Source organism: Crotalus tigris, unplaced genomic scaffold (assembly GCF_016545835.1).
Source record: "Crotalus tigris isolate CLP2741 ecotype Arizona unplaced genomic scaffold, ASM1654583v1 scf7180000019024.823168, whole genome shotgun sequence".
Lineage (NCBI taxonomy): Eukaryota > Metazoa > Chordata > Lepidosauria > Squamata > Viperidae > Crotalus > Crotalus tigris.
In genome coordinates this window covers 436,360-463,727 of record NW_024097334.1, presented here as the reverse complement: position 1 = coordinate 463,727, position 27,368 = coordinate 436,360, and the positions used below count along the sequence as shown (strand labels likewise).

General features: G+C 39.3%; 1 protein-coding gene across 1 annotated transcript in view; it reads left to right on the top strand.

The window, feature by feature from the left end:
• Positions 1 to 27,368, top strand: part of LAMC1 (laminin subunit gamma 1) — a 164,444-nt gene that overhangs the window by 128,903 nt on the left and 8,173 nt on the right. The window contains exons 12-24 of the mRNA XM_039358561.1: positions 1,116 to 1,337; positions 2,775 to 2,963; positions 6,426 to 6,671; positions 7,720 to 7,873; positions 9,777 to 9,919; positions 12,785 to 12,963; positions 13,304 to 13,460; positions 14,840 to 15,045; positions 18,899 to 18,978; positions 20,270 to 20,407; positions 24,575 to 24,719; positions 26,055 to 26,204; positions 27,066 to 27,180. Of these exons, the coding sequence (XP_039214495.1) occupies positions 1,116 to 1,337; positions 2,775 to 2,963; positions 6,426 to 6,671; positions 7,720 to 7,873; positions 9,777 to 9,919; positions 12,785 to 12,963; positions 13,304 to 13,460; positions 14,840 to 15,045; positions 18,899 to 18,978; positions 20,270 to 20,407; positions 24,575 to 24,719; positions 26,055 to 26,204; positions 27,066 to 27,180 (2,124 nt within the window). The remainder of the gene's footprint in view (positions 1 to 1,115; positions 1,338 to 2,774; positions 2,964 to 6,425; positions 6,672 to 7,719; positions 7,874 to 9,776; positions 9,920 to 12,784; positions 12,964 to 13,303; positions 13,461 to 14,839; positions 15,046 to 18,898; positions 18,979 to 20,269; positions 20,408 to 24,574; positions 24,720 to 26,054; positions 26,205 to 27,065; positions 27,181 to 27,368) is intronic.

Sequence of the window (27,368 nt, the reverse complement as noted above, 5' to 3'; positions counted from 1 at the left end):
AGGGGAGTCAGCATCATAATTCCCTTTTGTTGCTATCTAAGGCAAAACCATGATTGAGGCAAAGGAAGGGCTAATCCAGTGAGTAAAGGAAGACGGCCAGGGTCCTCTTCCTCAGCCTGGCTCCAGGCCAAGAAATTATTATAGCATGTGATTCATTTGTTAGAAAATAACCTTTGCCTGGGTGTTAATGCTCAAATGTTAATAAGTTCACAAAATGTCTTGGATGGAAGTATATCATTGTGTTGAATGGGAACTAAGCGAATCTCCTCAAATCCTTTTTCTAAGGCAACAGACTACACTGGTTAGTTAATACATTGAAGCAGCACATTAGAGTAACACACTTGGCAGGGTGCACGTATGACCTGTAAATCCAATGTTTTAACAATCAAAAAGACCTCCAATGATTTTTTTCTTCAGTATTTTTGCCATACAACATTTTGACCAGTGCGGAAGATACATTTTGACGTGCAACCCCAATCATCTCTAATTCTTACACAAAGAAGAACAAAGCAGTCAAAGTATTAGGAATGCACAATTATTCCTTGGGTCTTGGAAACAAGTTTTACTTGATGCTTTAAATTATGACAGAAGTGTTGTTCTGTAATTGTATTTTATTGTGTTGTGTGCACATGTGCATGTTTAAACGCTCTGTTTATGTTGTTAAGATTATAAATCACTGGGAATCCTGGATTCTTAAGACATAGAAATGAGACATACCATATATCTCATAGAAATGAGATATACCAACCAATTGGGGGGCTTATGTCAAGTCAAAACCCACAAGACAGACTCTCTGCTCCCCTCCCAGATATCAGTTTAAAAATGTGGGAGAAAATGCTGTGAATAGTAAAAGAAGGTTATTGGTGACACTTGAGATGTTGCTTCATGGAACTCTTTTCTCTTCTTCCATATCAGCCAGTCAGAAAACAATGCGGGTGGGAAAGCAAGTAGAAAAAAATAACTTGTGGCTTTGGCTGGAAACTCTGAACAAATCCAATTCTGTAGGTTTGTATGTCTTGCCTGGAAGCAGTGGAGCTGCTTTACTGTGTTATGGAGGCTGTCAACAACTTCTGTACATCTTACTCATCTTGATGACTTTTCTTTTCTTTTTTCAGGTGCTGGGTATTTGGATGATGTTACTATCGTGAGTGCTCACCCTGGGCCTGGAACACCAGCAACTTGGGTGGAGAATTGTGTGTGTCCAGCAGGATATTTGGGGCAGTTCTGTGAATTCTGTGCCCAGGGCTACAGAAGGGAGACTCCAAATCTCGGACCCTATAGTCCTTGTGTGCCATGTTTCTGCAATGGGCACAGTGAAACCTGCAACCCTCAATCTGGTAAAAAGAATCATGGGGGATACTGTTGGTGTTAGGCTTTGTTTGCTCTTTGATGTCTTGGATGTAATTATTATCTAGACCAGTGTTAACTCAACCTTGATAACTTAAAGATAAATGGACTTCAACTGGTGGGGGAACTCTGGGAGTTGAGGTCCACAGATCTTCAAGTTGCCAAGGTTGAGAAACATTGACCTAGTCCTAGACCAGTGGTTCTCAACCTTTTTAATGCCGCGACCCCAACCGGTCGTAAGTCGAGGACTACCCAACCGGTTGTAAGTTGAGGACTTTCCCTGCCCGGGAGCGCCGCACATGCATGGTGCTGCCCCCTGCGCTGGCTGAGGCATAGCTGGCAAGCGGCAGAGACGGTGCAGGCTGACCACCGGCTGGGCCACCAGCTGGCCCAACCCAAGGGAGGTAAGGCACCCACCGGGCCCCACGTGTGCCAGCAACCCTCCCTGTGCCCGCCAGCCTCCCACCTCCCACCCCTGGCCCTCTTTTACTTACATTTTTAGTAGCTGCTCAGCAGGGAGGGGTGGAAACTTCCAGACAGCTCGCCTTCGCTGCAGACAACTTGCAGCACCGTTTGCAAAACGGGACTTTGGGCAGGCTCAGCAGGGCAGAGACAGCCTGGACAATTCCTATTGGCTTTTGAAAGCCAATAGAATTAGACTCTATTCAAGAGAGTCTATTCTATTGGCTTTCAAAAGCCAATAGAATAAAAGGGAGTAGCACAGCTAAGGAAAAGGGGAAAAAAATGGCGGACTGCGTTGTTTGGCGACCCCCGTGAAATGGTCGTTCGACCCCAAATGGGGTCCCGACCCACAGGTTGAGAACCACTGTCCTAGACTATCACCTTAAATCAGTGGTTCTCAACCTGTGGGTCGGGACCCCATTTGGGGTCGAACGACCATTTCACGGGGGTCGCCAAACAATGCAGTCCGCCATTTTTTCCCCCTTTTCCTTAGCTGTGCTACTCCCTTTTATTCTATTGGCTTTTGAAAGCCAATAGAATAGGCTCTCTTGAATAGAGTCTAATTCTATTGGCTTTCAAAAGCCAATAGGAATTGTCCAGGCTGTCTCTGCCCTGCTGAGCCCGCCAAAAGTCCCATTCTGCAAACGGTGCTGCACCAGTTGAGTAGTCCTTGACTTACGACCGGTTGAGTAGTCCTCAACTTACGACCGGTTGGGGGGTCGCGGCATTAAAAAGGTTGAGAACCACTGCCTTAAATGAATGCCCTACTAATCTAATATTCTTTATTTTAGTATGTAAATGTCATGTTCCATTCTTTTTACGCATAAAAGCATGTTGCTTTATCTACTCATTTCCCTTGTCTGCCTCTAAAACAGTATTGTGCAACCTCAGGAGAATCTCCTATGAGATAGCTGCCTGAGTGTTTCAGCCTCTGGATGACAAGCTGTTCCTCTCTTTACCCCCAGGAGCATGTGACTGCAGAGATAACACTGCAGGTCCTCACTGTGAGAAGTGCAGTGATGGTTACTATGGTGATGCCACCACAGCCACCTCCTCAGATTGCCAGCCATGTCCATGCCCCGGGGGCTCAAGCTGTGCTGTAGTTCCCAAGACCAAGGAAGTGGTCTGTACCAGTTGTCCCGCTGGAACCACAGGTATGCTCTTGTTGAATTCTCATTATGAAGGAACAGCTTTGGCAATCTTTGTTGCACTGCTGGATAGAGGAGTAATTGAGAGTGGGGATGCAAAGAGAAAGTAGTCGTATGAATTTGTTCTATGGTTTTTTTCAGCAATTTTTTCCAAAATTCAACCATACTGAATCTCATTTTTATGCAACGAACAAGCAAAGGAGAATTATTTGAGTAATGATGGAAATGGCAATATCTGGATCGATTATTCTGGAAATGCAATTCCTGTGACAGCCCTGGAGCTAGGGCAATCATCTGGACCAAAAACAAACATAGGAGCTTTGCCCAGTTTCTTTAGGCAATCCTAACTCAAATTACTGAATGAAGCAGTGTCGTTAATAACAACCCTTCCTTCCTTCCTTCCTTCCTTCCTTCCTTCCTTCCTTCCTTCCTTCCTTCCTTCCTTCCTTCCTTCCCTCCCTCCCTCCCTCCCTCCCTCCCTCCCTCCCTCCCTCAGGGCAAAGAATTTATTTCCCCAGCAGAATTTCATACTTGACCCTGGTTACCCGTTCAGTACAGAAATCAACCTTCCGCCCATTAAAATGAAAAAGCTCAGTTTCAAAAACATGTATGGCAGGTTTCCAGGAAAGCATAAGAAAAATAGCATTTTAAAAATGGGCTCAGTAAATGCTTGGACCCATTCACCATTACAGCTGGTGGAAGAAATTACACTCCTTTTTCCTTTTTTTTTTTTTTTTTATGACTGAACAATGTCAGAATTGACCCCAAGGAATAAAGAAATTGGCCAATCTTGGCAAATGTGTCACTCTTGGAGGAGGCAGCTTTCAGATGGTTGCACAGAGTGTCTGTCCATGACCCAACTTGTCTGAGTGGTAAAAGTAAATACAAAATAAACTTTGCTGTGCATTTCTGAATGCTGGATTTATTGAGGGTGTGCACAATGTTCTTTATTTTTTTTCCCTTATCAGTCTGAACAGTCGTGCTTCAGGCCTAAATCCTGATTTCTCTGAAGGCATTTTGTTTCTCTTTTTTATCTCTCCTATCAATTGATTGCTACAGTAGATAACCATTACCCTAATCTAGAAGCTATGGATTTTATAGAAAGGTGGCATTCAGAGCTTAGCGCATGCTTACACTTTTCAAAACTTTAAATGGGTGATCTCAGTCTATAAATGATCCCGTTTTGTATAGGAACCCTATGCACCTAACTGTAAAGAAAACCTTTTTAAAAAGAAGAAAAAACCATGTAACCTAATGCATATTTGGAAGCTATTAGGATAAATATTCTATGATATAAAACAGTGGCTCCCAAACTTTTGGATACCAGGGATCGTTTTGGTGGAGAAGGGTTTTTTCACTGACCGGAGGAGGTGTCATTTTGTGTGCTGCCTGCATCCCATGGACAGGGCTTTGCTTGTTTGCATGGCCCAGTTTCTGATACACTGCAGACCAGTGCCGGTCCACAGACTGGGGGTTAGGGACTCCTGATGTAGAGCAAAAAGCATCCTACTAAATATATGATAAATTGGTTCTCCTTTTATGTACTTATTCCCAAAAGATTTTTGCTTCCCTCTTAGATTATAAAATGAATTGTGCTTTTCCCTCTTAATGTTGCTATTAAGTCTCATTTCTTATAGCCCAGATTTCCCCAAATTTGGCACTTTTCCAGTTACCCAAATTATCAGCAGTAGCTCTGCTAGCTCAGAAATTCTAGAAGTTGAGGTCTGCACATTTGGAGAATGCCCAGGTTGGGGAAAGGTTGTTTAAGGAAGTTCCTTTGAAAAGTTACTGAATTGTGTTGTTAAACTCTAGTTTCCATTTAGCCTTTGAGCTTTCCATTCTTCTAATGTTTCTTCTTGTCAGATGATGGTTTATGTTCTTTTTGCCTTTTCTTTGTTTTTGCTCCGCTACTTATGTCTGGAATTTGTTACCAGCTATAGCTTGGTCAAAGTAAGTACATTCCCATTTTCAAACAGCAATAAATTTATTGGTTGTTCTATGCAGCTTCTGCATGTCACTTGAAGTCCATATCGCATGTCAGTCTGTCATTCCCGTCTCTTCCCTTTCCTTTCCGTTATCAATAAGAATAGTTTTTAAAAGAAACTTTCTGTATTTCTGTATTTTATTACTCAGCATTTCCTTCTATTTCTTTTTGCCATCACCATCTTCAGACCAATAAACACAGATAGAAAACTTAAAATACAGGGAAACTAAATTTGAACCAATTAATAATGAAAGGAAGATGCCAACTAATTATTGCAAGAGATAGCTATTGTTAGAAAATGGGCAACCTATCTAATGGCTGCCCAAGTTAAGTCTTGTTTAAAAAAGGTTGCAATGTAGTCATTTCATGAAACTACAGAGGAGAGTTTTTATGTCTGGACTGCCTCAAGGGTCATTTTTGGTGCTTTGCAGTGGGTGTTTTAATAATTGGAGCATTATTTCCAAAGCGTCTGGTTAAAATGTTGTATTTATGAATGGAAAATGTAATCCTTATTTCCTAAGTCTTTTCATTGGCTTTGGACAAGCTTCTTTCTTCTCTTCCTTTATTGTTGTTATAACTGGTGTATTACTGGTAAGCCAAATTGCGCTTCTGTCTCTGTACAAAAAGATCTGAATAACAAATGAGCAGGTCTTGGGAAAGATTCCTTCAGGGTTCTAGTCATTCATAGAATATATAATCATAGGTCTGGAAGGGACTTGAAAGGTCTTCTAATCCAACTGACATTATGTCTGTGTCAGGGCCTTGTTGTCATCTTCTGTTTCACTTTTTTGCCACAGTACATAATGCCTCTTAGGGATGCTGAGCCCTCATTGAGCTGTATTTTTAATGAGCAAGCTGATTTATTGGGTTTTTCAATTACAGGTAGTCCTTGATTTACAACAGTTCATTTAGTGATCATTCAAAGTTATAAAAGCACTGAAAAATGACTATTTTTCACACTTTGCATTACCTCATCTCCATGGTCATGTGACCAATTTCAGACATTCGGCAACTGACTCATATTTATGACTGTTGGAGTGTCCTGGGTTCATGTGATCAACTTTTGTGACCTTTTGAATAAAAGTCAGTGGGGTAGATTCTCTTAACCGTGTTACTAACATAACAACTGCAGTGATTCACTTAACAACTGTGGCAAGAAAGATCATAAAATGGGACAAAACTCACTTAACAACTGTCTCACTTAGCAACATAAAATTTTGGGCTCAATTGTGGTCGTAAGTCAAGGACTACCTGTACTGTTTCTGGAAGCCTCGGCATTCCCTGAAGTCTTGTCCTTTTCAGTGAGCCCATATTGGCTACAGTTCTGTAAGCATTTATCCCCTGATTTCACTGTTGGGACCGAAAAAATTGAAGTTTTCCATAATTTCTCAGCTACTTTCCTGCCTTGCCCATTTTTTGCATGGATTACAGTATTATTATTATTTTTTTGCATGTTCTAATATACCTGTTTCCTGGGCCTGCAGGTAAAAGGTGTGAGCTGTGTGATGATGGTTATTTTGGAGACCCTCTTGGCCAAAATGGCCCCATCAGGCCCTGCCGCCTCTGCCAATGCAGTGACAACATTGATCCCAATGCAGTTGGCAATTGTAACCGCTTGACAGGAGAATGTTTGAAGTGCATTTATAACACAGCTGGTTTCTACTGTGACCGATGCAAAGATGGCTTCTTTGGGAATCCCTTAGCTCAGAATCCAGAGGATAAGTGCAAAGGTAGGTGGATTTTTCTCAGTAATGCTTTTGTCACAGTCCAATGATCTTCTAGGACATCAGTCTGCCCCTTTCAGCAGGAGGAAAGCTCTCCCCCCCCCCCAAAAGAAAATATTTGGCCAGGAGATCAGCTGGGAAACACTTCTCAGTACTTTCAGCAGCTGTTGTATCTTCTGCCTCTATAACTTAACAGAAGATTTGACATGTGCTTTCTTGCCTTAGAACCAATATCTTTACAGCAAACAAAGTCCTTCCTTCAGAAGCTGCTCTCATAGAACTATGCTTACATAAATTGTCTATCTAGCACATCTGTAGGGTTTGCACAGAAGCTTTGGTGGAATCTGAGTCTGCTGAATGAAAGATAGTTCCTTTACCCTTCCTCATAGAATTTGGTTTCCTCACCGTCTTGGTAGCTTTCCTCTAAACGAATTAGTATTAGAATCTAATATTAATGTAAAGGAGCAAATATAATAAAATAAAGAACAATCCTCTTAACTTTTCTTTTGAGTCATCTTTCAATATTTGAAATACCCCATATAGAAAATTGACCACTAGAAAGATGTCTCAGTTACACCCTGAAAGTAGTCTAAAATCCTCATCTGTCCATCAACCAATGCCTGCAGAAACTTTTGGAACCTGGAGAAGAGTGGAGGATTCAGTTATTCCATCCAAATGCTTGACCAAAGTGGGCTTATGTTTGTCAACTTGTGTATTTATACATTGTTTATGATGTGATCGGAAGAAATGGTTCCCCCACCCCACCCCTGGAGGAGCACTTGGTTTATAATTTGTGCCAAGTATTCTTTCTCGCTTATCCCACTGAGATGCATTGCAGTATGTTGGCACATATTCGATGAGCAAAGAGACTAAAAACTAAATTGGAGCCTTTACATTTCCTTTGCCTAATGACCCTCTTGCACTCAAAGGGGTTCCTATTTTCGAAGCATGAAAATGGGAATCGCAGTGCCCCCTAGGCTTCCTGCAATTGTCCTCTGAATTACTTCTGGTTGGAAATCCCCTCCTGATGCCTTTCATGCTTTTATTCTTGTAGCTTGCAATTGTAATCCTTATGGCACAGCAAATTTGCAGAGAAGCTGCAATCAAGTAACAGGCCACTGTGAATGCCTTTCACATGTCACAGAGAGGGACTGCAGCTCCTGCGAACCAGGTTTCTACAACCTGCAAAGTGGGCGTGGCTGTGAAAGGTGAGCTCTTCTTTCCTGATGGTAGAATTGAGTACTGGTGGCCTGGAGGATGGGACAGCATCAGCCAGGTTTCCCAAGAGTAGAGGCGCTTTCATTAAAACCAGCTATGAAAATTGACTTCTAAAGAAAGCCATCTCCAGCAGGTTGCCCCCTCAGTCTCCGCTGTGACCATTTATGCTTTGCATGCCTTCCTAAAATAATGATATTGCCCTACCTTTTCTGAAATGAAACCTCAATACATAAAATTATGTTTGTGCACTTTCTTCCCCAGTTATTTCTGCTTCCCCTGCCACTGGTGCATTTTAAACTGTTAATCCCATAAAGCAGAGATCTTTTCTGGTTGCTATTGTGTGTAGCACTTTCAACTGAGCAGTGTGCAAACATACAAGATAGTTGCTGTGGCCGTTGAAGGACTTAGTTTTGTTATTGGATCTTCCCATTAATCTGCAGCAGATGGCAGCACCTAGCCAACCTTGATGTTCTCTAAAAGCTAAGCAGGGTTCAGTGTGGCTACTACTTGAATGGGAAGCTAAGTTGAATAGCAAGGGGGTAGGATGGGCCAGGAGATGAAAAAGCATCCCAAAACACAGTAGGAAACCCCTTTCTCGAGAAAACTGCATGGACATCAACATCCCCAGAAGTTGAAGTCTGCTTGAGGAGTCTTCGTCTTTACCTTACTTCACTTTAAGACAACACAAATCATTTAAAAGGAAAAGAACAGAAAGCAAACTATTCTTTAAGGACAGAGAAACTTTCAACATTAAAGCGGGGGCAGAGGAACCGATCTGATAATTTAGTTTCTTAGAGGCTACTTCTTTTCGATTTTTAAATGCTGGCTTCAGAAAGGGAGACCTGTGGGGATCTGGCAATGTGTCCTCACTCCCTGATGTCTTTCAGAACCTGTATTCAAGCTAACCATCCCTGGAGTCCATGTATCTGACTTTGTTAAATAAAGAGTGGAAATATCAACAAACATCAGGCTTTCTCATTTATTTATTGCAGCTACAGCGGTCAGCCTGTCCTGTTTGCAAAGGACCAGAGCCAAAAGCCGTTTCAGATTTTATTATATAACTAGGAAGTTACATTATCTGTGTCAATTTTCAAGTTTAGATAATGTTTCTGAAGGGTTGTATATGAAGCAAAAAACTTTGGAATAAAATGAAGGATAGGAAAATTCAAATTTCATGCCAAACAAGCTTTCAAAATTCTGTCAAGGCTTAGAAGATACTAAGAGTTAGTTTAAATACAGATAGTCTTTGACTTACAACCATAAATCATGACATCATAAATCAAGGCATCCATGCAGCTGGATCTGATTTTATGACATTTTTTGCACTGATTGTATCATTGGACATATCACAGTCACGTGACCGCTGAATACTGCAACTGGCCATAAAGGTGAGATTTTGCAATGAGCCAAAAATGCAGTCAGTGAACATTGGGGTGTACTGTATGCAGCTATTGGAATTCCAAAACCAGGTCATAAGTAGATTTTTTTGGGGGGGGGAGGGGGCTCCCTTGTAACTTCAAAAGCGAGAACTACCTATATATTGTTCTTATTTTATAATAGGCACTTTGTGTTAAAACCATTTGACTGACTCTTAAATTTAAATGTAAAAGTCTTCTTTGTTCCTCAAATACTGCATTACTGAAACTGGTTTAATTCACAGAAAGTAGGTATTTTCTAATTGGAGCTTTATTGTGAGTGCTGCATTCCCTTTTGACCAATTGTGTAATAGGCAAATGACATCTGTCTTTCATCCCATACTTTCATCCCTTTGGGCAACGTGTTTTGTTTTTTATGACATACTAGTCAAATCAGAACACGACAAGCATATGCAGTCTTGTTTCCTTACCTGTGGTCCTTGTTGTTGAGATGTATGCATTGTTTTTCCTCTACTAGATGTAACTGCCATCCTCTGGGCTCCACTAATGGCCACTGTGACATTCAGACCGGGCAATGCGAGTGCCAGCCAGGCATTACCGGCCAGCGTTGTGAGAGGTGTGAAGCCAACCATTTTGGATTTGGTCCTGAAGGCTGCAAACGTAAGGGGAGTGGGGAAGACGCATTTCCTGTCCCAATCCTTCCTCATCCATTTGTTTTCCATCTCTGTTGCTCTGTCTGGAGAATCTGTTTATTGCCATTAGTGTTTCCTTATACTTGGACATCACAAGAGGTTTCATTCCCCCACCCACCCCCACCCCTTTGTCTGCCTCTTGCATGTTTTCTCATTTCAAGTCCAGCAAGGATGTTTTTGCAGTTATATGAGTCTTGCTTTCTGTCTCTAGGGCATTCAGATTGCATATACTAGTAGACCATCTGCTGCTTCTTGTCATAAACACTTGCCCTGAATTTTGTCCCAGAACTGACCTGTTTTTTGGCTCTTACACTCCTACGCTGTTGCTACGGAATGTGGCCTTTAGCTACTAACTCGAATTGAGAACATGGAAAGTGTAAAATTTAGGACATACATTCCTATTTATTTAATCCTCACTGTTTCCTTACTTTAAAAAAAATAGTCTTGGATGAATAGATGAATAGATCCACTGCATATATAACACTAGCTTTCTGCAAAGGAGCACTTATAGACCAGAGTTGGCTTTGGGAATGCCAAGTGCTTTGTGTTTTGTTATCTCCAAAATAATTACCCTACTTCCTTCTTCTCCTTTTGAGGAGTTACCATTGTTTTGTGTCATAAACTTATTGATGCAAAACTGTAAGGGCAGTTTGAAATGTTGTTGGTGTCATTTGATGCAAAATGGGAAGAGGGAAAACTAATTGAAGCATATTCTTTTGAGTCTAAGTCACATACCCTGGTCTGCAAGTGGAGCTGGCATTTGGACCACTAATACAAATTACAGCAATGGCAAATATAACTCTGAACGTGAACATTACTTTATACGACAAAAATGTAGAGCAAACATTTGCTTTTGTCAGACCATAACTGAGCCCAAAATTTCCATTGCTAAGCAAGGCAGTTGTTAAATGAGTTTTGTTCCGTTTTATGCCATAGTTGTTCAGCAAATCACTGCAGTTGTTAAGTGAATCACATTGTTAAGCAAATCTGGCGTCCCCATTGACTTTGCTTGGCACTGAAAAAAGGGATCTTACGACCGTTTTTCACACTGATGACCATTGCAGCATCCCCAGGGTCACATGATTTACATTCACATGCTTGGCAAGTGGTTCATATTTACGACGGTTGCAGCGTCCCAGGGTCATGCGATCCCCTTTTGCAAACTTCTGACCAGCAAAGTCAGTGGGGAAGCCTGGTTCACTTAACAGCCATGTGACTGATTTAACAACTTTAATGATTCGCTTAACAACTGTGGCAAGAAAGGTCATCAAATGGAGCAAAATTCGGTTAACAACTGTCTTACTTAGCAAGAGAAATTTTGGACTCGGTGGTTGTAAGTCGAGGACTACCTGTATAAGTAGCTCAGTTTGTTAAATTTCTTCAAACGCAGTGCCTTAAAGGTACAGAACGATTATGAATCTTGCATGTCTGACTAGCAGATATATAGATAGAGATGTAGATATGTTTGAAAATCACTGAGAGGCACGCCCTAACCGAGGCTAGGTGGGACAGGTATGACACATTGAATCAGACTATTTACAGATACATTTGCTGCATCATTGTTTTTTAATGGTAAAGTAACACATGGTAAGTCTATATTCATGATAGAATGGTGAATCAGACAGGATAAAAAAATGAGTCACCAGGGTTAGACATGATCCCTCACTGCTTTTTATTTTCGTGGCATGTTATACGGGAGACTTCTTCAACTGTATTTCCACAAGACGTTTTAGGACAGCAACTGCTACAAAGTCCAAGCTAGCAAACTAGTCTGGATGGAAATTTTGGGAGTTCCTGTCCCAAAGCTGTTTTGGGGCAGGATGATATAATAAACCTCCCCTTCATGTGAGGACAGGTAGTCCTCCACTTACAACAGTTCATTTAGCGGCCGTTCAAAGTAACAATGGCACTGAAAAAAAGTGACTTGTGACTGTTTTCCACACTTACGAACTTTGTAGCATCCCCATGATCATGTGATCAAAATTTAGATGCTTGACAACTGACTCATACTTAGGTCAGGTGATTTTGCAACCTTTTGACAAGCAAAGTCAATGAGGAAGTCAGATTCACTTAACAACTGAGTTACTAACTTATCAACTGCGGCGATTCACTTAAAGACTGCTTTCTATCATTGTTGTTTCAGAAAGCTGTGTTCTCAACAAGTTGAGAAGTCTTTCCTTGTTCCACTTTGTCTTTCAGAAGAGCTGGAACCTTCCATAAATAGGTAGTCCTTGACTTCTGACTGCAATTGAGCCCAAAATGTCTGTTGCTAAGTGAGACATTTGTTAAGTGAATTTTGCCCCATTTTATGACTTTCCTTGCCACAGTTGTTAAGTGAACCCCTGCAGTTCTTAAGTTAGTGACATGATTGTTAAATGAATCTGGCTTTGCTTGTCAGAATGTCACAAAAGGTAATCACATGACCCCAGGACACTGCAACCGTCATAAATATAAGTTAGTTGCCAAACATCTGAATTTTGATCGTGTGATTGTGGAGAGGCAGTAATAGTCGTAAGTGTGAAAAAAATGGTCATAAGTCACTTTTTCACTGCTGTTGTAACTTTGAACAGTGACTAAATGAACTGTTGTAAATTGAGGACTAACTGTACTATATGTACAATTTCTGGCTTCCATTTAACAGGTAAAAGTGAGCAATGCAAAAATTTTCCTAGTAGCTAAAGACCACCGTGTAGTAGTAGCACCAATCCATTGACGTTTGAAAGAAGTTAATTCATTGGTCTTCTAGTTATCCCAAGATTAAAGATTTTTCAGATTGTTCTTTTTTCGTGTGCCTCTTCCCTAATTGTTATTTAAATGCCTTGTGTTCCCTCAGCTTGTGACTGTAACCCGGAAGGTTCCCTTTCCCTTCAGTGCAAAGAAGAGGGTCATTGTGAGTGCAGAGAAGGCTTTGTGGGAATCCGCTGTGATCAGTGTGAAGAAAACTACTTCTACAATCGATCCTGGCCTGGTTGTCAAGAATGTCCTGCATGTTACAGATTGGTGAAAGATAAGGTCATACTGATAACAAAAATTGCCAGTTTATAACTAATTTTGCCAATTTAGAGATTGCCTATTTTTATAATGGGGAAAATTAATAGGATATGCATTTGTGTTTGGCACAGAAATGTTCTACTGGCAAAAAATATAATGTTGCCTACTTAAAAGCAACAGCAGCAACAGGAATAATACAAAGTCTCAATTCTAACAGCTCCAGGAATCTGTGTATTCTTCCCTGAGCCACTTTGCATATTTTCAACATCTTTTTGTTCATCCTTTTTTTTAAATCTGGAGCCTTCTAAACCTGTGTAGTTGTCTTATTGATTTGTTGTTCCCTGTTGTCTCATTTGTTCAGGTTGAGGAGCAACGGGGGAGGCTGCGCAATCTGGAAAATCTTATAGCTAACATAGGAACAGGTGATGACATTATAACTGACCAGGCTTTTGAAGACAGACTGAAAGAAGTTGAAAGAGAAGTCATGGATTTACTTCGAGATGCCCAAAGTGTCAAAGGTAGGTTAGCTATCTTCAGTTAATTGAATTATACCATTTAGCAGCCTATAATATATTTCAGAAGCAATCAATTCCTATGTGTCTATGTGTTTATATATAAATGTTTTTCAAAAAAAACAAAAATCCTAACACAAACTAATAAAGGTTTTAAAAAAGCAAAGGAAGAAAGAAGAAAAGGAAAGAATTAGAAAGAATTTTTCCAATTTATTTGCTCAGTTTTTCCTATTATCCATTTTTTTCTGAGCATCAAAACCACAAATCATGATTGCTTTTGCTTTTTTTTTCCTGTTTCACACAAAATATAAAGGGTTCCCAATCAGCCATAAATATGTAGTTATTGTTTTTTAGTCTAATGAAAGTTTTGCCCTCTCTGCAGATTTCTTCTTCTTTATCATCATCATCGTCATACATTCTTCCATTGTGGGAGAAGAGATATAATTTTGATAGTAACACTGAAGAAAGAAACCTCCATGTTAGAGACAGCACTAATAATTGGAACTGCATTTTACATTTTAATGATTATATTATAAAGTATTGTATTAGATTAAATTTAGATTAAACTATTATAGATTATGTTTAAAGGCCATTTTCGAACTTTATGATCCAAAGATTCTGTCACAAAAGAGAGATTTATCTTGAGCTTTTCAAATGTCTCTCATCACAGAGAAAGTGGGAACTGATGAATCAAATGCATGCATATATTATATACTAATACCCACTGTACTTTGAAATAAAAGATTAGAGGAGTACTCCATGTGAGCAATAGAAACAAAGTTGAGTGGGTTTTCTTCTCAGTTTCTTGTTTATGTATATCCGTGGTGCTTCTTGGAATATTATTAAGCCCACAAAACCTAAAATTTTTACTTCCAGTTATTTTAAAACTATGCTGTGTCATTCAGAAAAGAAAAAGGAAAGCAAAGGTCATGTATGTTAGCAGATACATTTAACTTGATTTGTGTTAGAGATAAGTGAAAAACTTTACAGAAGAGATAAATTGGAAAAAAAACAAGGAAGATTTCTTACTGAATTATCTGGTGTGCTGCGTTTGATCTTAGTGGAGAATTCTCTCCTCTGAAGACGTACAAAACCCATACTGTTCTAGAGATGAAAGGTCATTTTGTGAAGCTGCTATGTAAAAATCCATGCTTAGTATTTCATATTTTCTATGGTCATGGTTTTGGCAAATCCCAGCAAAACCTTAAAGTAGTTCATAATCTCCTTTCATTGTTGTATTTATTCATTGGATTTATAAGCCACTTTTCTGTTTGAGGCAAGAAGTGCCCATTCTCTCATTTCATAAAATCAATTAAAAACATGGGATAATAAACTTGTATTTGCCCATTTCTTTGTGTGACTCATTGTTCCTTTGTTTATTCCAGATGTCGACCAGGGGTTGATGGATCGTCTGCAGGAAATTAACAGAACACTTTCTAGTCAACTTGGTCGGCTGAGGAACATCCAGAATACAGTGAAACAGACAGAAAACCTGGCTGAGCAAGCTCAGGGCCAGGTGGAAAACACAGAGGGGCTGATTGACAGTGCTTCAAATATGCTCCACAAGGCAAGGATGGCTATTGCCAATGTGGTGAGTGAGATTTGCATTCTCTCTTTACATTTCATACCTCACAATAGGATTAATCAGGGTTTCATGAGTGCCAGAATGATGCTTTTCAAAAATGAATATTGCTCAATCAAATCTTTATTACAGGCATTGACCTGCATAATGAATATTGCTTATTTCCCCCTCCCCAAATGCCTAGCTTTTTTGGGCGGGAGGGTGTGAAATCATGTTGGGAAATGATGAAAGCCGAGCAATATCTAGTAAAGATGGACTTACAATGAGAATTTCAAATGAACTAAAGATGTGGTATATTTTTGCTAAGTAAGAGACATTACCCAAGATGATCCAATGTATAGAATTTTATGGCTCCCAGTGCAGAACAAAAGGTGGCCCTGCTGCAGAACATTTTCAAGGACTGCTGGCGTGAGCATGTGCAAAGTCTTGAAGAGTCTCTTGGTCTTGATCAATCCTTTGACAAGCACTCCTTCAGGGTGGCTTGACCAAACATGGAACCCTCATTTAGGTACCAGAGTGATGTTGCCACATCATTCGGAAGCACCTACTGGACTGGCTTTAATAGTCTTCTGTGGAAAATGTTTCGGTTAAACCAGTGGTTCTCAATCTTTTTATACCGGCAACCCTGGTCATGAGGTGGCGCGCATGCGCGGCGCCGCCCCCTGCGCGGCACGCATGCGTGGCACCGCCCCCTGCGCGGCACGCATGCGCGGGGCCGCCCCCTGCGCGGCACGCATGTGCAGCGCCGCCCCCTGCGGTGCGCATGTGCGGCGCCGCCCCCTGCGCCGGCTGAAGAAAAAAATGGCGGATCGCGTTGTTTGGCGACCCCCGTGAAATGGTCGATCGACCCCAAATGGGGTCGCGACCCACAGGTTGAGAACCGCTGGGTTAAACCAAAGCAATTGAACAATGCAAGGAGACCATCTCAGAAGCCCTGAGCGGGCTCATTTCTTCTTTCTGTAGCCCCATTTCAGAGATTGGGATTGAAGCATCTCCATCAAACAATTCCCCCTTGCATTGCTCTTTGGCTGAATATAAAACATTCTCTCTGTAATCAGATACCAAGATTGGTATTCGTAAGGAAACCTTATTGAAATCATTTGCACTCTCATACTGATAAGCATGGCTGCATTTCCTTTTTTATATATAATATATTTTATTAATTTTTTAACATGGTCACCTTAGTATTCGGTAAACAGTGTGTTGTCTGGGTTTACATTTAAAAAACATTCACTAATAATTGGTTTCTATGATCTATAATCCACATAATAGCTTTACTTACTTTCCTCTTCTTCCCATAATGTTCTCTTTTACCAACCTTAAGTTAATACAATTCTTATTGTTTTGATAAATAACAATTGAATATAATTTTTTTTGTAATATTTCCACAAATAATAATCACATCAATATAATATTTTTTTTCTATCTAGCCACTCTAGTTGCCTCATCATAGATCCCGTTTACAGTTCTTGTTTACATTTTTTCCCCCCACAATATTCAAGACATTCTTACTGGCTATTTTTTCTCATGTAAGCCATCCCATAACTTTTACCTTACTTAAGGAATAAATAAGACTTAAAAAAGAGAAAAAAAGAACAAAAGTAAAGAGGGATAAAAAGATAGTATACTACTGTCCATGTTTCCTCTAAGCTAATCCATATTTATTTCCAAAAATTTTACATTTTTTTTTACCATAATTAAGAATATATTTAATCTATAAATATTACATTTAATAAATCTAGTCATCTGGTCTTTTAACTCTTATTCAAAACATTTTTTTAATTCATTGTAATTTTCTTAAAATCAATCACATTTAAATATGTAAAATATGTCCTTATATATAAGCCATTCTAACTCTTTTATATTACTCATATCAAGAAATAAGAGAAGAGAAGAGAAGAAAGAGAGTCTCTGTCCTTGAATTTGTGTTCAGTTATCTGTTTTATCTGCTCCTTCTCTATTGTTATTTCCTGGGATTTTTTTTTTAAGTTTTTATTTTCCATTTTTCATTATACTCATACAAAATACTTCAGATAAAGAGTAAAATAAATTTATACACACAACTTTCGGTATTGCTCACTCATTTCCCCCCAAACCGCATCCTCCCTCTGACTTCCTCCCTGACTTCCCTCTTCCTCCCTCTTCTTCCTCACCACTCTCCTCCTCTCCTCTTTCTCCTCCACCTTCCTACTTGCTTCTCCCCTTCCTCCTACCTTCTCATCCCACTCCGGATGCAGTCCAGGGAAAATGCCCGAGCAATTCCTCTCTCCAAATTACAACATCAATATTATATACAATAAAACTATTTCTACTTATCTGACCTATTTAACCTCTAACCCACCCTCCCCCCACCACCCTCCCCCCACCCCCTCTCCCTCCCCCCGACTTCCCAGAGCCAAGTACAGGGTTATACAAACATATTAAACATAATCAACTTAACTTTACTAATTATACAATAACCAAAATCATACTAACCCTTAACTCCCTTCAAACTTTAACATCATAATTTTATAAACAAATCCATTATTCATAAAATAAATGAAACTTTGTAGTTCCATATTTCTTCTGAACATATTCTATCCATCTTCTCCATACAATAACATATCTCTCATGTGAATGATCCTTTAAATAAGCAGAAATTTTGGCCATGTCTGCTAAATTAGAAACCTTAAATACCCATTCTTCTAAAGTAGGCAGAGAGTCCTTCTTCCAATATTGACCAACCAATAATCTTGCTGCTGTTATTAAATTCAACATTAAAATAGTTTCTTTAGCATTAAAATCCACAAAAATACCCAAAATAAATAATTGGGGAGTAAACTTAATCTTCCTTTTAAAAACCTTTTGAATATTCCACCAAATCATAATCCAAAAAACTTTAATATTTTTACAAGTCCATTTTTTTTGTTGTAAAGTTAAATTGGAGATGAATTGGTTTATGTTTTCAAAGTTATTTTGGATTTCTTTGTGTTTTGAAGTCATTGTTGTTTGAATTAGTTGCAGCATCTCCTTTTGAAAAGTATTTATTTTTTCTTGATAAGTTCTTACTGCAAGTCTCTGATTTTCCATGGTGGTCAAGAATCGAGGTTTTCTAGCTGCGTTTCCTGATGTGCTTTTCTTGCCCTGGACATTTTTTTCTGTCAGTACATCATGTGAAAGTGTTTAAGAACAATCATGATTTGTTTTACTGTATTTTTAACAAATACAATGAATAGCCAGAAAAACATTGCATTCTCCTTGCCTTTCTCAGTTTCTGCTTGTATTTGAAAACAGCTTCATGAATTTCCAGTGACCGATTCAATTTCTTGATATGTGAATGGGGCTTTGTAGACAAGTAATATGCAATCCCATATTTTATCTCTGACTTACAAACTGGTACCTAGAAGGGAAGAATACAGAAAAAAATATAACTCAGTTTTCATCAGTCTGATTTATTTGACAGTTATTTATTTCTTTGTTGAATTTTCTAATTTTTCCATTTCAACCTTATGATCATTAGACCAGTATTAGTGTCCTGCATCACGTATTAAAAAATAATAAACTGTCAGCAATTGGATAACAATTACTTGTACATCAGCTTTCAAATATTATAATTTTTTCCCCTCCTAAAATATCACGATATACATTTTCTGTCTTTATTGCTTTTAATGTACAATGTGTACCTGTGGTGAAACTCACAGGAAACGATGGCACTGCAAACTTCAGCCCTTCAGGGTCCAGACAAAATAGATGAACAACACTAGATTGCCTGATATAGCAACACCTCTCTGTTTCTTATCTCTGATACAAGCAGCTGTTATTTGCTTGTAGTATTGTAAAATGCAAGAAATGGTTTTTGAAAGTTTTATGGTTCCTCTTTCAGTCTATCACTCCACCAGAATCAACCAGTGACCCCAACAACATGACTGTCCTGGCAGAAGAAGCTCGCCAACTGGCTGTACGGTGAGAGATGCTCCCTTTATTCTCATGGATAATTTTAACCATGCCTATATTTGACAGATTGTTGAGAAATCCAGTAGACTACCATCTCCCTACTTTATTTAAACTTTTTGCCAAGTCCATCATGCATTAAATGGTAACTTCCCTACATCTCCTTCAGCCTAAGGTCTCCTCCCTCAATTCTTTGGAGGGAATGTTCTCTTCTTCCATATTCTTTCTGCTGTCCTCAAATCTCACTCCTTTTAAAAAACAATCCCCTTCTCTTTTCTGCTCTGAAAAGAACTGATTGAAAGAAACCCGCAATGGGGCAGTTATACATTTTTTGAATTGTGTTGCTTCTGGTTATTTAATTGTATTAAAGGTTACATCTTATCAATTGCAAAAATATAGATACATATATACTGCATTACCTAGGTTGTAAACGAGCATTTACTGTATGCAGCTTTTCTCTTTAAAGTTTTCAGCTTGGAAAGAATGGGCTGTTTTTATTTAAAATGAAGGAATCCCATGATTTTCCTATTCGCGGAAAATGTGGGCCGCACTTTTATTTTATATTTATCACATAATTCTAATTCTTAATAGATTCTGATTCTAAATAGAAAACATTTTGTAAGAAGGGACTCAGAAGGAGTGAAAAATCTTACTTCTAATCTACAGTATGTTTCTACAGTGATTATGGCATTCTGCGACTCACTTGCTCAAACCAATTAAAGCCTTTCTCTCCATCTTCTGGTTTGAGGACAAGTTCCAGCAAACTGAGTTTTAATTTATTGTCATGGCAAGCATCTCCTTCTCCCCCCCTCCCATTTTGCGTCACTCATTTCCTGTTTGAGCAATACTGTTGAACAATGGGAATGATGTAATCTGCCACAAGATTTAGAGGAGAATCTTTGTGGTAATCCTTTCCAACAGATGGGAATGGAGGCATTTGCAGATTTAGGTCAAAGGTAGAAAGCAGAGATGATTGGAAGCATGGAACCGGGATAACGTGGAATGAAGGCTGCACTAGTGCCTCTCCAGAACACGATGCTAGGTCAGAAATCAGCCCCATTCTCAAAATCTCCATGATGGTGTATTTGCCACAGAAACAGGTTCTTGTTTAACTTGGATTGAGTTAGTTATCAACAGAAGCACAATTTATGCCATGCAGTTGAAACTGAAATAGGATGACATATTATTGGTCTCTTTGAAACCATGCATGCATGATGATGATGATGATAATGATGCTTGGAAAGGAAAATACAAATAGTAGCATACTTCAAATCATTTGTTTTCCTTCCCTTTTATGTCCCAGGCATAAAGCGGAAGCGGATAATATTGAGAAAATAGCTAAAGAAGCAAACGATACATCATCACAAGCATATAAGCTACTCTTGGACACACTAGCAGGAGAGAATGAAACAATGAATGACATTGGTGACCTAAATAGAAAGTAAGTCTAAAACATGGAAGCTTCTGATGCATATAGTTGTTTTGTTTTAAAATGTGTGAATTGCTTTTCAGAGTCAGGATACTCCTGGTGGTTTAAAGAATTGTGAAGAGGAGCTGTTTCTCTTTTTATTTCTTAATTCCTGTCTCAGTCTGAAGAATTCAAAGAGGGATATCTATGAACTATATGGGTATTCAAATGCGCTTAAACTTATTGTTTTAAATGGTATTTTACAGAACAAGAACTTCCTCATCTCATTTGCTAGCTTCACTTATTGAAGTGAAATATTATAGCAAAACAACTATTTCTCAAGAGCAAATATATTAAATAGAAATAAGCACATACTGGTTATTCTTCATTTATTTTTAGGTTGTAATGATACAGTAAAAAGCATTTGTAGACACAACATTTGATGTGTGCTAGCTGGTGCTTAAAGAACAGAAAATATCTTTTTCAGGATCCCATTTCAATGATGCCCAATCAATTAATAAAATTATCAAATACACATAAAGTTGAGAGGAAGAATAAAGAATAGAGGAAAAGAGGTGGATCATTGGAGGACAGGAAACGCAGTAAGAAAAACAATAGACTTGGGGGGGGGGTTGGAGAAGAGATTTCTGAGATCCTTTGTCAGCTGCTGCAGGCAATCACAGATCCCATATCCCAACTATTTTCTGCTTATACTAGTAGCAAAACAGAAGATAATAACAACTACAATAACAATAGCAACAATCCTTCAATCCCCACTGGGACCCCCTGATCACAAACAGTGTTGTATATGACAGCCGTCTTGTGACTCTTAGCGTGGTTCTTATTGTCTATGAGTACAGTGTTGCAATCATCGTCAAGAGTGGCCAGGATAAGTGGTAAGCAGGTGAATTTTTGTGGGATAAATAATTCAGATACCCCACAAATTGTGACCAATCAGTATTACTCATAACCCATGATTTCCTTCTTAGGCAGCTTTCTACCTGCAGAAGTATGACCACTAGCCATGTATATGAAACAAAACATATGTTTGAGCTTGCTATAAAACAGCTGCACTGGAGACATTCCATTCCATTGTTCAGAATTGGCTGTCTTCTTTGAAGAATTTCCAGGGTTCCAGTTATATGAAACAATCAGACTCCTTGCTCTGAAACCAATATTCGTAGAAATCCATATCTGAAACTATACAAAAGTCTTATCCCTGAAAGCTTAACATCAGCAGGCTCAAGAGCCTATATGTTCCCAAAACTCAGCAAATCAACCTGAACCTTCTATTTTAATAATACAGTAAAGCCCCATCTTTTATCTGGCTTTTTTTTTCAGGCAAGGCTGCCTGCCTACCTGCCTGCTAGTAAATAAATAAAAAGCATACCATCCCCTTATGCGAAGAACCCACATATTATTCATTTCAGTGAAAACAAATAACAGCAGGGGTATTATTGGCCTTGCTGCTATACTGACTAGTCCAGGGGAAAAAAGAATGGGGGGGGGGGAAATCACTTCAGAAAATCAACCCAGTTGAAATGATGCTGCTCAATCCGGGTGTATATCTGAGATTAAAGCCAAGATTTAGAATGCAAGTGTTTAGCTTTGGGCTTTAGAACCCCAGCAATGACTTCATCAAAAGCCCTAACAGCCTCTTGGTAAACACCTTGTAATAGTAGTGCTACGCGCTGTTTATGAAACTCATTTCAAGAGCGCACAGGATCTGGCAGGATCTCCTTGCAAGCTGCAGGGGGAAAATGAGCAATTTTTTAAATAAAGATTTATTGAACCAAATAAGATCCAGGACCAATGCAAAGCATTTTTCATGGTTATTGAGTAGCTAATGGCTGTGTTTAGTCCCAGTAACATGAGATCAGGCTGCTGAAATTAAATTAAGGAATTAAAATGGCCACATTTCAATATTTCCAAATCTCCTCCATTTTTTGGGGGGGCATTTTGGCTTGCTTTGGGGGTCTTAAGGATAAGAATAGGAATACAACTTTTCTAGGAATTACATGGCTCTCATACTAATTCTTAAGATTTAGAGTTGAAGTCCAGATACCTGAGAGCTGCTAAGGTTGAGAAATCCTGGCTTAGATGTATTCCTCAGAGATGTAGGTCTTAAAGCATAAACTTGAAGGCAAATAGTTTGCTATAGTTTCTGTAGAAAAGCTGGTAGCTGTCAGCTCCAATAAACTTGGAACTGCTATTAAACTTGGAAACTAGAGGATTAGGGACTAGATAGATTCAAGCAAATTAATACTAACTTCTAGTTTTAACAATACAGAAAGCTACAAAGTGAAATTTGGCTTGTTTAAATGTTGGGAAGTTGTCCTATATGTACTTAATTACTTACTTGTTATGTTTGAGCCTCACCTTTCTTCTAAGAACTCAAACCAACATACATAATACTCTTTCCTCCTAGTTCATTCTTATAGCAACAGCTCTCTTGAGGTTGGATTAGTCTGAGAAGGATTGGCTTGATGTCAGCCAATAAACCTCCAAAGCAGAGGGCAGATTTGAGTTTGTTGCTTTCTTGATTTAAATCAAGCACATTAATTGCCTTGGTTTTTCATAGTATGGGTAGTCCTCAATTGTATGACCACAATTGAACCCAAAATCTCCACTGTTAAGCAACACAATTGTTAAGTGATTTGTGCTCCATTTTACAATCTTTTTTTGCCAGAATTGTTAAGTGAATCACTGAAGATGTTAAATGAATCATGCGGTCATTAAGCAAATCTGGCTTCCCCCATTAAGTTTGTTTGTCAGAAGCTGACTGCGAAGGTCGCAAATGGTGATTACATGATCCTGGGGCAGTGCAATTGTCATAAATGCATGCCAATTGCCATGGACCCAAATTTTGATCACATAACCATGGGGATTCTGTAATGGTCGTAAGTGTAAAAAATGATCATAAAGTCACTTTTTTTTAGTGCCTTTGTAACTGTCCCTAAACTATTGGTGGTAAGTCAAGGACTACATGTAAAGATATCACAGAATATGTCATGTTTTTGTTCTCACAGTTCAGTTTGGACTCACACAGCCCAGGGCTTTTCAACCAGTGGTATGGGTATCACCTGTGGTACATTGGCACCTGGCAGGTGGTACTCGACCATCCTAGAAAAGTGGTAGCAGGGGAGGGGAATGAGCTGAACTGGTGGCAGCACCTCACAAGACTGAGCGAGAGATGGCTGGAGCTGCAGGGCAGTCGGCTCAGCGGAAGCGCCAGGAATAGTGCCAGGCTCCAACTGGAGCTCGGCGCTGATTCTGGCGCTTCTGCTGAGCCCAGAAGACGCACCGATCAGCTGGAAAGCAGCACTGATCTTGGCACTTCTGCTGAGCCCAGAAGAAGCACTGATCAGCTGGAATGTTGCAGCATCTCCAGAGTCTTGTGATTTACATTCAGATGCTTGGCAACTGATTCATATTTATGAAGGTCACAGTGTCCCAGGGTCATGTGAAGTGACTAAAACCTGCTGCAACCACCCAGCAGACGGAGGGAATAAATACTAAACCTCACCCCCACTGCAAATCCTCAACAGAAATGTTCACAACAATGAAAACCTCTGAAAGGAGGAAGAGCGCGGCCGGGCGGGCAGGCAGGTGTCTTGCTCGGCTGTGCCTTGGGGGGCACTTTTTTCAGTGCCATTGTAACTTCGAACAGTCACTAAACGAACTGTTGTAAGTCAAGGACTACCTGTACTTTATCACTTTTTTTTTTTTTTTGGTCATCAAGTTTTTGACACCTTGCTGGGCAACTGATGGTACTCGGATGTTGCCATATCCTAAAAGTGGCACAATAGGTGAAAAGGTTGAAAAGCCCTGACATAGCCTCCAGAGGTCAAATTGGAATGAGGGGAACTTTTTCTTTCTGCCTTCTAAGATAATAGAAGGGCTTAAATAAAGAAGAAGGGCTTCCTGTGGCAAATTTGTGCCCTGCCATTGAAAGCCTCTTTCCATTTGAGTTTTATTTTCTCTTGGGAAAAACTGAACACCGAGCTCAAAGAAAAAAACAATATTCTTAAATCAAAGGTGAGGAGTCTTTAGCTCCTGCTTTCATGTGACATACGGTCCTACCCATATTGCAGATCTCAACATCCCCCCAAAATTATCATTGGCTACAAAGACATTTCTTACTCCAGCCTTAGGTGAGCAAACCACACAGAACACTAATGGAATGTTTTTGTTTCTCAGGTATAACCAAGCAAAGAATATTGCACGAGACCTAGAAAAGCAGGCAAATAAGGTCTCTGCAGAAGCAAAAGAAGCTGGAGAAAAAGCTCTACAAATCTACGCAAATCTGACCACTCTGCCATCCATAGACACTGCAGGGCTAGAGGTATTTTGAGATGGGCTCCTTGCTGAAGGCATTTAGATATGGTTAGCAAATCTTGAAAATTGTACTGGCTTATTTTAGGTGACAATACTTGAAGTTTAACTTTGGCTGAGGAATTATTTATGAAATGCTTTTTAAAACAAATCATGTGAAAGACTGAATAACCCCAAATTTAGATCAAAGTATGAAGAATGTTTTAAAGCTATCTAACATGGATACAATTTGGAAAGTAGCTAAAGTTGTTCTCAAATGCATCCAGTCTTGTGATGCTTGTGTAGTAGACACATCCATGTCCTTTTCTTGAAAATGCAGATCTTTTCATTTTCTTCTGAGTATATCAGCATTCTTGGGTCTGGGAAAGGGAAAGGTTTTAAAAACAGGATAGACGAGGACCAGAAGGACTTTTTCTCAGATTCAACTCTTAAACAGGGCATCTATTAGGAGTCCGTGAAAAGAAGGATTAGATGGCTCAGAATTGTTCTGTTTTAATGTACTAACCAAAAAAGAGAGGGCTGTGGTATACATACCTAGTTTCCAGGAAAGTATAAGCCAACCCTTTTTTCTTGACATTAAATCTGATTCAAAATTCACTATGTGAATCTAGCTTCCTTGGTCATAAGGGCTTGATACTAAAATATTTTTTTACTTCCCAGTCTAGTTTACCACCCAGGATTTCCTAAAGATCTTTCTTCCAATTACTAATCAGGTTCCACCATGATTTAGCTTTTTTTGAGTTCTCTACTCCTAGGACCAACAAACAAATACATAGATTGGAAAGACACTTATGAAATAACTTGGAACCCTGATTTTTCCTTGCAGAGATAGTGGCCTCTTTAGTTCAATTTTCCTTTTTTCAGTTGTACAGAAATAGTGGAAAGCATAGGAAGTGAAAATATGCTATATTTTGATTACTCATGCTTATACCAGCATCCAAGGCATACCTTGAGGCCTTATTAAAACATTGCAAAACCCTCCCTTTCATCTTAATATATTAGGGGGGGGAAAGGATTTGAAGGAGAAGACTTGCACTGGGCATAATGGCAAGTGCCCAGTCCATTTAAATTGTACAATGTTTAAAAGAAATGGTGGAAAAAGGTTATGATTCTTGAGTATTCCTGAAGACAACATCTTCAGCATTCCATTAATCAAAGATGTGCTACAGAGAGCACAATGAGATCTGCATCAGGTCTGGAATCTCCTTAAGGGGCATGTTTGATCCAGTCCATCAGCTGATAGTTTTATAAGAACAGTCTCTTGAATGTGTAGGATGAAATATCAGTTTAGGTTTCTTAAATTTGCTGAAACTGTTTTTCTTCCTACCTTTTCTCCATATTTCAGAATGAGGCAAAGAATATCAAGGAGGAAGCCCAGGAGTTAGAACTGCTCATTAAAGACAAACTAAAGAATTATGAAGATCTAAGAAAAGACATGAGACAGAAAGAATTGGAAGTTCAGAATCTTTTGGAGAAAGGCAAGACAGAGCAGCAGGTCAGTTATAATAACTAGCATAAATTCTTGTCCCTGATATGTCAAGAACATACGCTGTGTTGTGTACATAACCCACTCATAATTTACCACATATTGCAGAACTGTAATGGTCATTCATTATGCTCTTTGATCATTTTCTTGAAGATGTGGAGTCTATCAGCATAAAGACTACATTGTGTGGTACACATCACTTGTTTTTATTTTTGTTTTATTTACATTTGATAACTACTGGAATGATACCTATCTACCACGTGATTCCACATTTTTTTTCATGTGATAACAATTGGCTAGAGCAGAGGTCCCCAATTTTGGGGGCAGCAGGGGCTGGTACTATGGAGAAAGGTTTTTCCACGGACCCTCCACAGAGGGGGAGTGGTTTTCAATACTGCCTGCATCCCGAGGATGGAGCTTTGCTTGTTTGTGCAGCCCGCTTGCTGGCATGCTGCGGACGGGTGCCGGTCCATGGACTGGGGGTTGGCGGACTCGTTGTACTTTAGAGACCTTATCCTTTCTTGCATCTAGTATTACTTTCTTGATAGTGACAAAAAAAACCTTTCCTTTTTATCCAAGTCAAAGGCGAAGTTTATTTATAAAGGATAATAAAACTTTGTTCTTTAGACTTACTTTTGCAGGTAAAATTAAGATGAGGAAGAAAGTGGGATCTCAGTAAATTAGATTTGCAAGTTTTTATCCCTGCCTCACGCCTTTTTGTTAGCATAGATACATATAGAATAGAAATGAATATAGAAATGACTTTGCATTTCGAGCAAACTGCTTTTCTCTTTGAAGCTGTTTGAACATTAGAATTTGACCAGATGTGTCAGAAGAGCACATGCGATAATTTGCTGTGTATTTGCTTAGACTGCTGATCAGCTTTTGGCTCGAGCAGATGCTGCCAAAGCTTTGGCCGAAGAAGCTGCCAAGAAGGGAAGCAACACACTCCGGGAAGCCAATGAGATCCTCAACAATTTGAAAGGTAGGCAGCCTAACTTCCTGAAGAGCCATGTGACAGAATGGCAGGATGTCCTGCCAGAACAGACTTCTCTTTGAGCAGGAATCAAGCTGTTGTCTTGCTAAGTCTATAATTCTGGTTCTTCCCATCTCTATCTCTACTGTAGAATGTATTCTGTTGAAAGGACAGTTCTGTTTCACTTTGTGGGAAAG